General features: G+C 31.4%; 1 protein-coding gene across 1 annotated transcript; it reads right to left on the reverse strand.

Moving 5' to 3' along the window:
- Positions 1-733: 733 nt before the first annotated feature.
- MsrA (methionine sulfoxide reductase A) lies at positions 734-10,527 on the reverse strand. Its single transcript, XM_090107826.1, has 5 exons — positions 10,328-10,527; positions 7,422-7,582; positions 3,042-3,162; positions 2,180-2,316; positions 734-1,202 (listed from the first exon to the last, which is right to left on the reverse strand). The coding sequence occupies exons 1-5, from the start codon at positions 10,373-10,375 to the stop codon at positions 968-970; spliced, it is 702 nt and encodes a 233-aa protein (XP_089963952.1). The 5' UTR covers positions 10,376-10,527; the 3' UTR covers positions 734-967.
- Between the last annotated feature and the right edge of the window lie 4,308 nt (positions 10,528-14,835).

Consider the following 14,835-nt stretch of genomic DNA (forward strand, 5'->3'; position numbering starts at 1 on the left):
ATTCAATCACGAGCAAATAGAAATAGAATATGTAGTTTCGTCATGAAAAAAAAATTAAAATGATCTATGTTTTTAAAAAACAGCATAATCAAGGTTCTTTTCTGTTCATACGGCAAAAGCTAAGGCATAGAAATTACTTAGATAAAAAATAAAACAACCATATTCTCTAAAAATACTTTTATGTAGTGTGTACATAAATTCCTTAACTATTAAAAATATAATCTACAAGTGTTACCACAATTCCAATTATTATATTGTCTCAAAAATAATGATTTTAAATTTGAAAATTCTTAACTAATCAGATTCAAATCACGTGCAATCATTTTTCTGTAACAATACTGTATTACTTAAATAAACCGTACATTAAAAGGAACGAAAACTTAACAAAAATCCCCTGAAAAAGGACGTGGAATGGACAAGTACCAAATACTTTTTTCTTCTTTACCATTGTGTAAGAAGATGAAACAAAATATACTGTTATAGTATTCAAAATTTTCATCAAAAGTTAAAATGTTATACAAGCGAAACCCTCAATATTTCATATCTTTTTTGTATCTTATATATAAAAATGAATCGCAAAATGTGTTGGTAAGCGCATAACTCGAGAACGGCTGAACCGATTTCGATAATTCTTTTTTTATTATATTCCTTGAAGTATTAGGATGGTTCTTATGTAGAGAAAACGTAAATATTATGTACCACGGGCGAAGCCGGGGCGGACCGCTAGTTTCACAATAAAATATATGTTACTTAATTAATTTTAAAAGCAAAATTTATAAGACAGATCTTTGAAACATTACTCATTCTTCATTATAAAAATACTGATTATTGAATTTGCGTAAAAATATTGAAAATTAACGCCTTTTTTTTCTTTAGACCTGAGTCTTATCAGCAATCTGCATTGTTTACCAAAACAATTAGAGAGAAATATAATTAATCGTATATCTATACGGAATTACTAAAACATTTAGCAAGCGAGTCCACCACCCTCGTTTCTTTCCAATTCTCTTCGCACATATTCTGCTTGTTTCTCTGTTAAACCCAATCGCACGACTTCTTGTTCGAATTGCGTTTTCCCGCCAATTCCCACGAGGTAGCCATTGAGTCTTGCCGCCAAATGTGATGTTTGCAACTTCGAAGAATCTAGGCCAAGGCTGCGGCACAAATCTTTGTGACCTTGCAATCTGTATTTTTGGTGATAGCTGTAAAAATAAAAATAAAAAACTGTAGAAATTTAGAGAATTTTGAAGCTTCATGAAACCGAAATAATGTTACACAGTTGACGGTATAAAAATAACTTATAAATAATGGCTGTATTTCGCAATTTATGAATTAAATTGATATCAATTGAAATGATCTCAAGATCAAAATCATCGATCTATTTAACTCTAATCAAAATTCATTAAGCAGCTAAATTGAAAATATATAAAATATAAATTAAAAATAGCCGTATTCTTTTGAATAGATATAAGCTTAGGTATTAAGGTTATGAGGAATTTTTACAGTGAATAGATAACAATTCCGCCAAAAGATTTGCATCTTTTTTCGATACAGGTAAGTAACACAGATTATGTTACGCAAAAAACAACATAAATTTTACAAAAAAGACGATAAATTACTTTTTAAATATACCGCTTTACAACTGTCAAACTAATCTTTGAATTCTTGTCTTTCATCTCATCAACATTGTAGCAGAGGAAAATGCACGCGACATATAAATGGTAAGGTTAAGTGCCACCATTGGCAACAGATCACGCTAAAACGTGGACCTTGACATAATTATAACAATAATCGATATCCATACGCATACAGAATACACTGGTGCAGTACCCCGTTTGAATAAATGTGACTAGAAAATCGAGGCCAATCTTGTTGCTAAGTCAGTAATGTATCTAACATTGAAAAGATTGTGTGACAAAACAACTAGCGGAAAATACAGATCCAGACAATAATTTGTTTAGAATATTTTATTGTTCCGATACCTCGTTAGATTTAAAAATGCTTACAATTCCTATACATACATTTTTATACTAAATATGTATAACATGACACCTTTTTATTCAACAACGCGCTAACCTTATACCTACCCAACTTAAAGTTAGAGCGAAATGTTTCCTGCAACAATGAATTTAGGATCCCCCATATATTTTTAATTTTACAATTATTCTTATAAACTTACTCTTCTGCTGGATAAAAAGTTCCTGCAGGTGCGATTTCAGTCCTTAACTGTCCGTTGCAACGAACTTGCATCTCTTTATGGGACGCCTCGGCTGCTGTTCGCTGCTCCTCGTCGTGGTACAGAATCATGGATTGGTACTGGAATGTGGAATTTATAAGTCATATAACTATATTCACATATATACGTAAAGAAAGAGGGATTTTTAATATCAAATAACTAACTTCTCGTATAGATAATGTAGAGAATCTAATGGTTAAAAATTCATCAGTAATTTCAGAAGTTATTCTACTAAAATACAACAATATTTTTAAGGTTATTGGTTAATAGTATGTAGGTTGAGGACCTAGTTTCAGAAGCAGGGAGAAGCCGAAAATTATGTAGGCGTTTTTCAAATATCCCTACAACAACGAGGTGGTGTTGAATCATTAAAATGAATCCAGAATATTTTTGCTATAGCATTTTTTGAATGTGGTAGTAGACATTCAATGTACATATATTATTGTTCTGTTTTATAGATATTTCTACACATGCTTATTATCAATTTATTATTATAAAATCAATAATACAATTGAAACAATGTATAGTTATCATTTATACTTTATTCCAATAAATATAAGAATAGGTGATAAACATAATAATATAAAATTTCTTGGGATCAAAACAATACAATGAATATTTGTTTTCCTTGTAATCACACTTCATGAGAATACGTGCACACATAAGATCAATCAGGTGAAACAACAATTTACATCAATATTTTTTCAATGAAAATTAAAACAATTTCCTAGGACCGAACCTCTATAAAACAAGACGTAAGTGCAATAATAATTAATATTAATGGTGAAAAAAAATCACAAATTACCTGTCTTTTCAACTTAGTAGTTAGACCATACTCGTGGTTAGCCCAAAACATCTCCAACAAGTCTTCATACGTGACGCTCTTAGGATCGAAATCTATTTCTATCACTTCCGTGTGGTCTCCACTGTAAAAAAAAATAGTATAGCTATTAAATTTTAAAATAGCTAGTTTTTTCATACGTTGTAGAAATAACCTGCTACGGTCCTACCTATATCAAGTACCTAAGTACTGTATGCTACGAGTATTCGTTTTTTTTTTCAAAAACGTTTATAATAAAACGAAAATAAAGCTGAAAAACGTAAAACCTTAAAAAAGCGTTATACCGGGTCAGAGTCGGAGGGTGCAGCTAGTTAATAATATATTAATTAACTATGTATTTATTAATTACTTGCATCTATTCAATTAGCATTAAGACAATCTACGATTAATTGAATTAAAAACGTTTAAGCCAATTGATAAGCTTTTAGCATAATATTAATGAATAATTTTCCACTTTTCTAGGAAATAACAATTAAAAATATGTTATTAATATGCATAATAAATTAATTGGATTTCCTACATCGGTTTTGCACGCCTCATAAGCGAAGCGTTGAGGTGGGTACTACTGTCACTTCGCGCAAAACATCTGATTTTTCAAACTTAAAATGTCTTTATGTATCATACATTGCACTTGTAAGATAATACATACACACACATATTAAGAAAAAACACTATTTTTAACATTCATGATATTTTTGATGTCATTTTTGTTATTTAAACTAGTTAAAAAACAGTTTAAAAAAGTTCTGTCTTGGACGTCCGTGTGTCTGTATGAGCGGAGGATTTTCTTGTTAACACGATAGCGACCGAAATACTTTACTAATCGAGTCTTTTTTTTGCACGCCTCTTAAGCGAAGCGTTGAGGTGGGTACTACTGTCACTTCGCGCAAAACATCTGATTTTTCAAACTTAAAATGTCTTTATGTATCATACATTGCACTTGTAAGATAATACATACACACACATATTAAGAAAAAACACTATTTTTAACGTTCATGATATTTTTGATGTCATTTTTGTTATTTAAACTAGTTAAAAAACAGTTTAAAAAAGTTCTGTCTTGGACGTCCGTGTGTCTGTATGTGCGGATCCTTTTTCTTGTTAACACGATAGCGACCGAAATACTTTACTAATCGAGTCTTTTTTTTTCTCTTACGCTTGAGTATGCTCAGGAATAGAACCCTTTCATTTTTCAGGGTCTGATTCGATGTGGTTTAATTGTTATTAAATAAACAAAAATAATAATTAATAAATATTTATTAAAAAAAAATTATGAGGCGTGCACTTTTGGATTTTCCAAATTATTTTCTCTTACGCTTGAGTATGCTCAGGAATAGAACCCTTTCATTTTTCAGGGTCTGATTCGATGTGGTTTAATTGTTATTAAATAAACAAAAATAATAATTAATAAATAATTATTAAAAAAAAATTATGAGGCGTGCACTTTTGGATTTTCCAAATTATTTTACTCTACAATAATTTACACCTTTATATTAAAGAAAGTAAGTACCTATCTACCTATATAACCTATATTGCGACAATTATTATCAATTTAAGAAAAGGATGAGAATATGACTTATAGTATAATTTTGTGAAGTAATTCGATAAATAGCCCTGAGATCACAATACAATAAACACATACATACATATTATGAATGTACATAATATTATGTATCCAACGAGTGATGTTTCATAATATTATGAAATTCCATCGTCATCACTATTATTAACATACTTAAGTCTTTTATTTTAAAACAAGGACCTGAAATTTCACGAACAATTGTGTTAGTAGGTTAATTGTATTTTAATTTGTACGTTGTAGGTGGCTATACTTTTTTTAATACCCTCATCTGGCCCATACAACGGTTTCCCTACTTTTTGTTTTTATCGCAAGTCGGTCTTACAAGCCGCCAAAAATAGTGTCATGCGTAGACGCATGTCACAGACTAATCGACTATCGCCTTGGCCTTGCGACGGAACCTTGGCTCGAACTATTTTACAATCTTTTATTATACTTTTATAGCAGAGATGTATATTTTCTACTTCTGCTATATACAATGTACGTTTTGGGTTTTTATTAATGTTTTGTGGTTAAAGTTGATAGTGTTGTTAGTATAGTTTTATATTTTTGAAGCGAAACTTCTTTAGGCGCGTTGAGAGTAAAATTTCAAGGTCGTCATGGCAATACCGTAACGTCATGGAGTAAGGCGACGTTTCTGGTATCTTTGAATCTTACCAAAGAAGTTTTACTTCTGACACGTGTGCTCGGCACTCACGCTCTTTTTTATTGAATGTGAATAGCAAACTCTACATATAGAGCCATTTTATGTCCATTATTTTAATATTATTCTATGTTGAAAATATATTTAACAACTGATTCATCTAGTTTAAGCTACATAATTATAATCGAAAAATTATACTTTTGCCATAAATACCTACGTACAAGAATTTTGGGTATACCGCGACTCACATATTATTTTAATTTATATAATTAATTTTTTCTTTTCTAACTTCTATGACATTAATAATTAAAATATAGGTAGCAATCTTTGTTACTATTATCTAAGTAATGAATATGCAATAGGTAATATAAAGTAATGCATCGGAATCAAATTGCCACACGTGTCTTTCTGTGAAAGAATAATAATAATATGATAAGCTGCAGCTACCGTGTTAATTGCCTGCCCATGCTTTAATATAAAGATATTTTGTTTCACATAAAATGCTTGACGGATATTTTTCAATACAATTATGTATTCAAATTAAAGGTCAAATCAAGGTCAGACAAACATCAACCTCAAAGTATTTTGATTATTTAGTGTTTGATAATTAAAAATTATCTTTCAAGTTTTGCAAAAAATACATTTAAATTTGAATAAATTCAGAGACGATAATGATGATTGTGTAATTTTATGTTTTGTGGAACACGCAGGTAATATACAAATTAATAGCTAGACATGTAATATAATAATACAAAAACAATAATAAATGACTTACGCAACCGACTCGTGTAAGTGCATTAACCTACGTAGATATTACGTTTTACTCCGTACGTAAACACATGTTCGATATAATTACCATGTTCTTACTCATTCATCGTAAAACTATCTATTTTCATTATGATTTATTAATATCAATGATATTATAAGAAATTCATCCTGAATTTATCACAGAGTGATAAAGATGATGACAATGTATTTTAAATACCTACAGCTAGTTGATAAAAAGATAAAATGTTTGTTTTCACGATTTTACCATAAAATATTACAATTTTCTAATTATCTTTCATGGTATCACGAGAAATATTTACAAATTAAGTAGGTATACTAAAATACACTGTGAAATTTTATGTCACTTCACTTACATTGAAATGATACCTAACTAGTATGTTGTAAAATGAACACTGTATTTCTCATCTCAAAAATGGAAATTTTTACTCCGTTTTTGAGTTATAAGTGGTGTAACTACGACTTTTTGTAATAATAATAGATATATTGCAAAATATTATGAAATAAAGTTGTTTGTTACTAAATAAATTATGTATATCCATGACCAATGATTTTTCAAATGATAATATCATGCTATCGTCATCAAGACATCAACTAAAATCACGCGTACATATTATATGTATATAAATCGCATTAACGCTGAATCACTAAGCAAAATATATTTAAAATACAGATAAAATAATAATTAACCTTGACATAAATAATTTACTGTCTGGGTACTCTACAAATATATAGCAAAAAGAAATATCTTTGCAATTATCTATTCGTTTTTAAACGATTTGAATGTAAAAAAGCTCTACTACCTAGTCTAAATACGTAAGCGAAAGTATATGTAATTGTAACATGTTTATTGCTCATTAAAAAAAACACAATACATACATTCATATAAAATGTAGAGATTTCGCGGCAAATTACATCCCGATGGGTCATGATTTGTTGCCATTTTGTTTCAGCATTTTTTGGAGAAACGAAAACGCTTCAGAATTTATTGATTTATTCTTCTAAACGCTTGCTTAAATTTATATCAACAATAAGAGTTAATCTGTTGAATAACTATAAGTTTAGTAACTAAGAAGTAAGAACAGTTAACAGTTTTAGAAATATTTTAATAAGTGATAGATATACCTACACTATATTTATCTATCAGTCTGCCAAATGACTCGTAAAAAGATAGGACATGACTTCACATATCTCCTATCTAAATTGATGATAACATAGGTAACTCTAATAAAATATAAATGTAATTATTTCAACCTTTATCAATTATATTTGTCTGAGACGACGCAAAATTAAATTCTACTTCCTACGTATAGAAATATAAGGTAAATAAACTTACATGTTTCTATAATGCGGGCTTTTAGTAGTTCCACCGGAGTAGCCGACTCTAGTCCGTATGACGCCTGGTGTGACTCCGAACAGGGAATCGTTTGACCAGAAACACCCCATTCCGAAGGTGGCCTTCTTCGTTGGAATGTCGACATCATGCAGGAGAGCGGCCTGTTTAAAAAAAATATCTATGAATAGGGATCTGAATTGTATATGATACATTGGTTTAAAACTAACCGTTTTCCAGGATTGCGTAAATAAAATCAGTTAGGTATATCAGATGTATTTCGTCAAGAGCCTAACAATTTTAGATGTTTGTTTGTCAGGATTAAATTATATCTTTTAAAGTTTGTGATCAAAGGGTATATCGACTACTGAAGAACTTTAAATATTTCAATAAAAAATTATGATCTATTCTTATTTATCTATTCATATCTATCTTACATATTTTAAATGAAATAACCTGCCTATTTAGGAACTTTTAAAAATTTCCAGTCATTATCTACCTACCATTAAAAAGTTTAAAAACTTGCATCGGCCCAAAGTTCGCTTACCTGTTTATAATTTAAGAAGTTGAACTTAAACCAGTTTCAAAAAACATATAATTTTCGGCAATGGTTCACGGCTTTATATATCGAGATTCGAAATCACAATATTAATTTAAAAATATTTCGATGTATCTTTAGGTACGTGTTGTACGTTTCAATTAAAAAACTTAGATTAGATAATCATCATACTTAATATTATTACTCATTAATTAATTATCTGATATTGTACTTTAATTGATGCATAAACAATAAGTGATGGTACTGTATTTAACTACTATGGATCCCCTATAATGGCGCAGTCAATTTGACCTGTCAGTTAAGTTAATAAGGTCATATTACTTATCAAACAAATACGACAAAGATACCTTTGTTTACTTATCACCCATGAATAAACACTATAGAGTCATAATTATTATCGTGATAGTTAATTTTCTCTAAGGTCCATTATCTAAAAATTCTTCCGAGTTATCATGGGAGACCTTAATATCATAAACTACGCATAAATTATTCAATAATATTACTATGACTATGAGTATGTTAATAATGGTTATTAATTAATATTACCTAATTAAAATTACCATCACCCATAAGCTTATTTTTTATAAATCGCAACGATTTAACTAATGTAGAGTCATAACCTCTATGGTAAGTATTATAAATATTGATATATTATTTGGCATATTTTCTACTGTTTTTTTTCTTCTTGTTTATTAATGATATGGATATTTTGTACATATTATTTGACATTTACATATTTGCAAGGTCTTATCTTTTTTATGAAGTACCTAATTACCTAACTTCAAGTGTATGTAGTTAATCTGTTTCGAATCACAAAATTCTAAATATCTATACTGATCACTGATGACAATGATTTTATTTATAAAAGTGGTTTCGATGTACTAACATTAATAACATTTCATAAGATATTTTATCTAAGATAATTTCAGCAAAATTGTAAGACTACAGCTACGCTATCTACGCTGACGAGACTATTTGTCGCCAACTGGAGATAAGCATCAAAGTGAATGGGAATGTCTTCAGTACCTATACAATACTAGTATTATATTATCTGTGGTATACAATATACACATATAAGCTTCACTACATAGTATAAAACAAAGTCGCTTTTTTTGTCTCTATGTCCCTATATATGCTTAAATCTTTAAAACTACGCAACGGATTTTGATGCGGTTTTTTGTAATAGATAGTGATTCAAGAGGAAGGTTTTAGTATATAATTTATTAGGTTTTAGACAAAGCGGGCGAAGCCGCGGGCGGAAAGCTAGTAAGATATAAAACACTTAACAAATTAACTACTAATGAAGCTATTACCTATGGATTACTCTAATTAAACTTCCCTAATTTTCATTCAAACTTTAATTGAGTAGGTTTATCAAACAGTTCGTCGCATTTTTTCTAACTTTTATTTACCTATAAGCAAAGAATCTAATTGGAACTGACATTATACAATGTAACTCACATTGTATAATATCGATGAATCAATCACTTAAATTGATACGTGTGTACTTTGATCAATCACACGTGATAAATCTATTTTTATTTATTAAAATCGTTGACTTCCCTCGAGGTTCCATTTATTGGCTGTTCACGTGAAAAACTCTTAGAAAATGAATCTTTAATTTTTATGCTAGCGAAGTGTACACATATTTTAATTAATGTAATAACGATATTGAAGACACCTTAGAATTCTTTACTTAAACGGATAAATACCTATGAAATAAACTATATTTTATATTTTGAATCTTAATGTATGTAAATATTTAAATGATTTTTTACATAGGACGCTCTATGTTTTTTTAATGAGCCTTTTAACTCACAAAAACTTCTCAGACTCTACATCATGCATAACTACCAAAATATACGCTATTATAACTTGTTATACATTAAAACATCCGCAAAAAATAATTGAACGATAAGTTCAGTGTTCTGATTTCAATGCAAAAAGTCTCATTAACTTTGGGCGATAATCACATCAATATTCAGGAAGCTCTACCGTTAACTTTTATAATAAAATAAACTTATGGAACAAAGCAAATCATTGAGGTTAATTTTATAATCATGTGTGTTTAAATGTGATTATAACATTTTAATTTATAAGTACCTATTGTATCATTTTTCACTAACTTTTTCTGATGTAGAGCTTTTTTATTGTAGAGGCATAGAGAAAACGAAAAAAAAAAACAGAGACAAAAAATGCTTGTTTCTACATAACATAGAGTTAATAACATTTTTCATAAGAAAGTTATAAGACTACACTATTCCTTTGAAATTAAAAAATGTTGCATCAGAAAATTTCCGAGAAAAGTCGGTGATGAGGAGCAAAAAGCAGCTTACAAAAAAGGACTTACGTTTGTCGGTGGTTTCATGGTGCAGATTTGTCTGATAAATCGCAACATACACGGGTTGTTTTGTTTCGTGTGTAACAATTGTTGATTTTCTTGTATTTCCCGGATTGTGCTTGCTCCGCGTGTATGACTGGGGTATGTGGAGTGAGGCCGCGACACGTCTGCACGTTGTGGCGGTCCGGCGAACACTGTCAAGTATCAATATTCAATGCCGCAGTGTTCTTCAAACCGCAATATTTTCTATTGTCACGCCGTATTTTTACAACAATCACACACATGCGCTACTAAATTCAACACAATAATGCTGAATAAGACTTGACTGGGCTAGGTGCTAAATGTATAGTAACGGTGACAACTTTTCATACAGTTATTGTGATTGAGCACTGCGCCTATTATGGGCCTATGTAACTCTGTTAATTGATAAAAATTGGCAGGTGATTAATTAAATGATGCAATTAGTGTTTTGCTTACGCTATATCTTGTCTCTACCATGTAGTCTTCTTACCTTTTATAATAACAATACAAATATTAGGTATAATCAATATATGTAGGTAGCTACCAATCAATAGTTCTATTTCTCTGTCATAATATGGTGTGGGTACAATGGTATTCATATATACAAACTATTAAAATAAAAACTCTATCATAGATAAGAGCTTAGGATAAGAGCCTCAAGTCTACCAATATTTTTTTCTGAATTTATGCTTAGGTACACTTAATAGTGTAATCTTTACTATTATTTCCAAACTAAATTATAAAGTAAAATTCAAATGAAATTACTTATAACCTTACCGTGTGTTTGAGTGACTCTACCGCTCTATAATTATTTAATTGCTCTATAATTAATTAGTTAATTCTTTCAAAAATAATAGATTTTTTGAACCTTATTGTGATTACCACAGTGATTACGATAACGTCTTATTATTATTTTGACTATCAGAATAGGATGCCCTGGTAGACGGCAAAATTAATTATGGTGGTTAGGGGTCAGTGGATGTTTTGTATTTATGGCTATTTTAAGATGAAAATTATTAAAAATATAAAGTTATAAACATTCCCAGTTACATTTTTGCAAGCAAAAGCTATATACTAGTAGTAGAGCCAAAAGAAAAGTCCCTACGTACCTAGTAGGTACTTACGCAAATTTCATTCTGGCCAATCCTACATCATTCTTTTAATTGATATTAATATTGCAATTAATGATATCAATGATAATCTTAGTAAGGTATCTGATTGGAGTGGACGTTATGGTCTCAAGCTTAATCCATTAAAATCACAAGCCATCATTATTGGTAGTCAGAGTCTGGTGGCCAGAATCAACTGGACTACCTTACCACCTATCCATATTGATGGCACTGTTGTGCCTTACATGAAATCTGTTAAGAACTTAGGTTTACATATAGATGAGACTCTGTCATGGACTGTCCACCTAAAAAATATCAGCAAAAAAATATTTTGGACTGCATCTAGTCTGAGAAGGTTGCGCAACTTTTTGCCTATTCCCACCAAGATTATGCTGGCTCAGTCCTTAATGCTGCCCATACTGGATTATGCTGACGTGTGTTTTTCTAACCTCACCCAAGAGCAACTCGATAAAATGGAGCGCTTGCAGAACCTTGCTGTACGTTTTGTCTTTGGGTTGAGGAAGTATGACCATGTTACAGCGTTTCGGTCGCAGTTAAAATGGTTACCCATCCGCCATCGCCGTAATGCCCATGTCCTTTCGCTCCTGTACTCGATACTATTTGATCCCCGTATCCCTTGCTACTTAAAAAATAACTTTGAATTTTTATCTGCTAGGAGTTTGAACCTGCGATCTAATGAGAACCTAATGCTAACTATTCCAATTCACTCTTCCAAATTTTACAACGCCTCTTTCAGTGTAAAAGCTGTTCAACTTTGGAATGCTTTACCCACTAGTATTCGGAAAGCACAAACGCTGGAGTCTTTTAAAAAATTGGTAAAGGATCATTATTTGCAAAGCTGCTAATCTTCACTGTTATTAATATTTTTTTTTTCTTTGTTTTGTTTTTGTTTTTATCTGCTTTTATTTTTCTTTTAAATGCACTCACCTTTATTATTGTGTGTGTGTGTGTGTGTGTTTTGTTTTTATTATCTTTGCCTCAATTTATTTGTTTTTTTTTTTTAATTATTGTTATCTTTTTTCCTTTTAACCTATTACGCTTAGATATGTTGTCTTCTTTTTTGTTTCTGTGTACACTATCTTCCCAATTTTGTAATTGTATTAACTTTCTGCTTTTATTTTTTGGTTGTTTGGAAGAAATTGCTGTTAAGCAATAAAGCCGCCAATTGCTTAGTATAATATCCTGATTTTGTCAAACTTTGTGTGCGCAATAAAGAGTATATAAATAAATAAATTCTTTCCTTACTCTTCCAAGGTTCAAATTCTGCATACATGGAAATTAACTTTTATAGGTATGCAATGTACTAAAATATTATTACATTGATCTGATAATATCAATATTTTTTGTATGTTGATTAAGTACATAAAAAGTTGATAGAGCTTTTTCTTTGCAGCTCTATCCAATTTAGAACGGACCAAGTGCTGATAATCATTTAAAATTTTTATTTATTTCGGTACCTATTTTTAGTGAATTAACTATGATCATGTACTTACCTAATCCCTATATACTAACTTCAGTCTCCAGAAAACCCATCGAAGTCATTAATTGACTGTGTTCTCGATTGATGATCGAAGAGTATAATTATTGGTATTACTATATAAGTACTTTTATCTATAAAGTTACAAGTTACAACATATTATATTAAAAATAAATATACTGTATAAGTAAGTAACCAGTGTCTGGAATTAGAATAACGTTATACAAGAATGAATTTGTATGTACCTACTTGTACAATAAACACGTGACCATTATTGATCGTTATTTTCTTTTGGTGACGTAGGTTCCTTTCGACATCACTGTATGGTTTATTATGAATGTTATGATGTACACCAATGTACACAGTAGTACGACCAAATAAATAAGACAAAGTAGTAATAAGTAAGTTTTTTGATAACACTGAACTATGAAATGGAGATTAATAATATTGCGCATCAGCTTATCAATAGATTTCCAATAGATATGCAATATAAACTATCGGTAGAATAAAAAAATGATGTACCGGGAAATTATAGATAATCGAGATATACGGCATCAATAATCCAAATTCATGAGACTTAGTCAATCGATAGTGGAGAAGACTAGCATATATACCTAGTTATGTGGCTTCATTGCGTGGGTGCTATGTTTATACTATGTCGTCTTCTATGTAAGTACGTAGCATTTCTATAGTGTAGACCAGTGTAGACAGCTTAGTCATAATGGAGAATGTTCACTAATTTTGATTATTAGCAATCCATATTCTCTGTCAAAAATAAATAATACTAGTGAAAAAATTACTTCGATACGTCAATTAGTTTCCGATTAAGGGTGCACTCACACACATCAGTCACCGTCAAGTCACCGATGACTGATCGGTGACGGTTTGTGTACGTATCCACAAACACCAGTCACCGTCATGTTGTCCGTCAGTCACGTCGCCGGTTTGACTGAATCATTGAACACATACATCAGGTTAGTCAGGGATTAGACGTGTGTCACGCTAGAGAACTTGTAGCAATTGACGGTAGCACGACGCTGACTGAACTGAGACGTGACGGCACCGGGTGAGTGGGGATAAAAGTATGATACATGTATGGAAAGATTATTTGACGTGCCTGACCGGTGACGTCACTGATAGATTTCGTGCCGGCGACTGTCGTGTGGGAACAGAGTCATACTAGAACTATTGATACATATTTTTTTTTAATCCTGTCCGGTGACGTGCCGTGACGGTGACTGATGTGTGTGAGTGCACCCTTAGGGTGCACTCACACACATCAGTCACCGTCAAGTCACCGATGACTGATCGGTGACGGTTTGTGTACGTATCCACAAACACCAGTCACCGTCATGTTGTCCGTCAGTCACGTCGCCGGTTTGACTGAATCATTGAACACATACATCAGGTTAGTCAGTGATTAGACGTGTGTCACGCTAGAGAACATATTGTAGCAATTGACGGTAGCACGACGCTGACTGAACTGAGACGTGACGGCACCGGGTGAGTGGGGATAAAAGTATGATACATGTATGGAAAGATTATTTGACGTGCCTGACCGGTGACGTCACTGATAGATTTCGTGCCGGCGACTGTCGTGTGGGAACAGAGTCATACTAGAACTATTGATACATATTTTTTTTTAATCCTGTCCGGTGACGTGCCGTGACGGTGACTGATGTGTGTGAGTGCACCCTAGAAGTAAAACAAGTTGTAAACGCCCGGTGATGGTGTGACGTCACACCACAACACGCTCAATCTGGCTCACTCAGTCCGCTAGCGATCGCGCGCCCGTGCCGTTGAAATTATAATTAAATACTTTTAAAAATGTCCAATCTAAATACCAGAAAATCATGTGTTGTTCCTAAATGTAAAAATACAACTACCAA

Source organism: Colias eurytheme, chromosome 12, assembly GCF_061535395.1.
Source record: "Colias eurytheme isolate Ceu_HAF_F1 chromosome 12, ilColEury1 Martin Lab GWU primary, whole genome shotgun sequence".
Classification (NCBI taxonomy): Eukaryota; Metazoa; Arthropoda; class Insecta; order Lepidoptera; family Pieridae; genus Colias; species Colias eurytheme.

Excerpts from the sequence above, each read along its gene's own strand:
- MsrA (XM_090107826.1), bottom strand. The coding sequence starts at position 10,375 with ATGTTGCGATTTATCAGACAAATCTGCACCATGAAACCACCGACAAAC. Across the intron at positions 7,583-10,327 it reads CCATGAAACCACCGACAAAC|GCCGCTCTCCTGCATGATGT; the intron begins GTAAGTCCTTTT and ends TTTTTTAAACAG. Across the intron at positions 2,317-3,041 it reads CTACTAAGTTGAAAAGACAG|TACCAATCCATGATTCTGTA; the intron begins GTAATTTGTGAT and ends TCCACATTCCAG.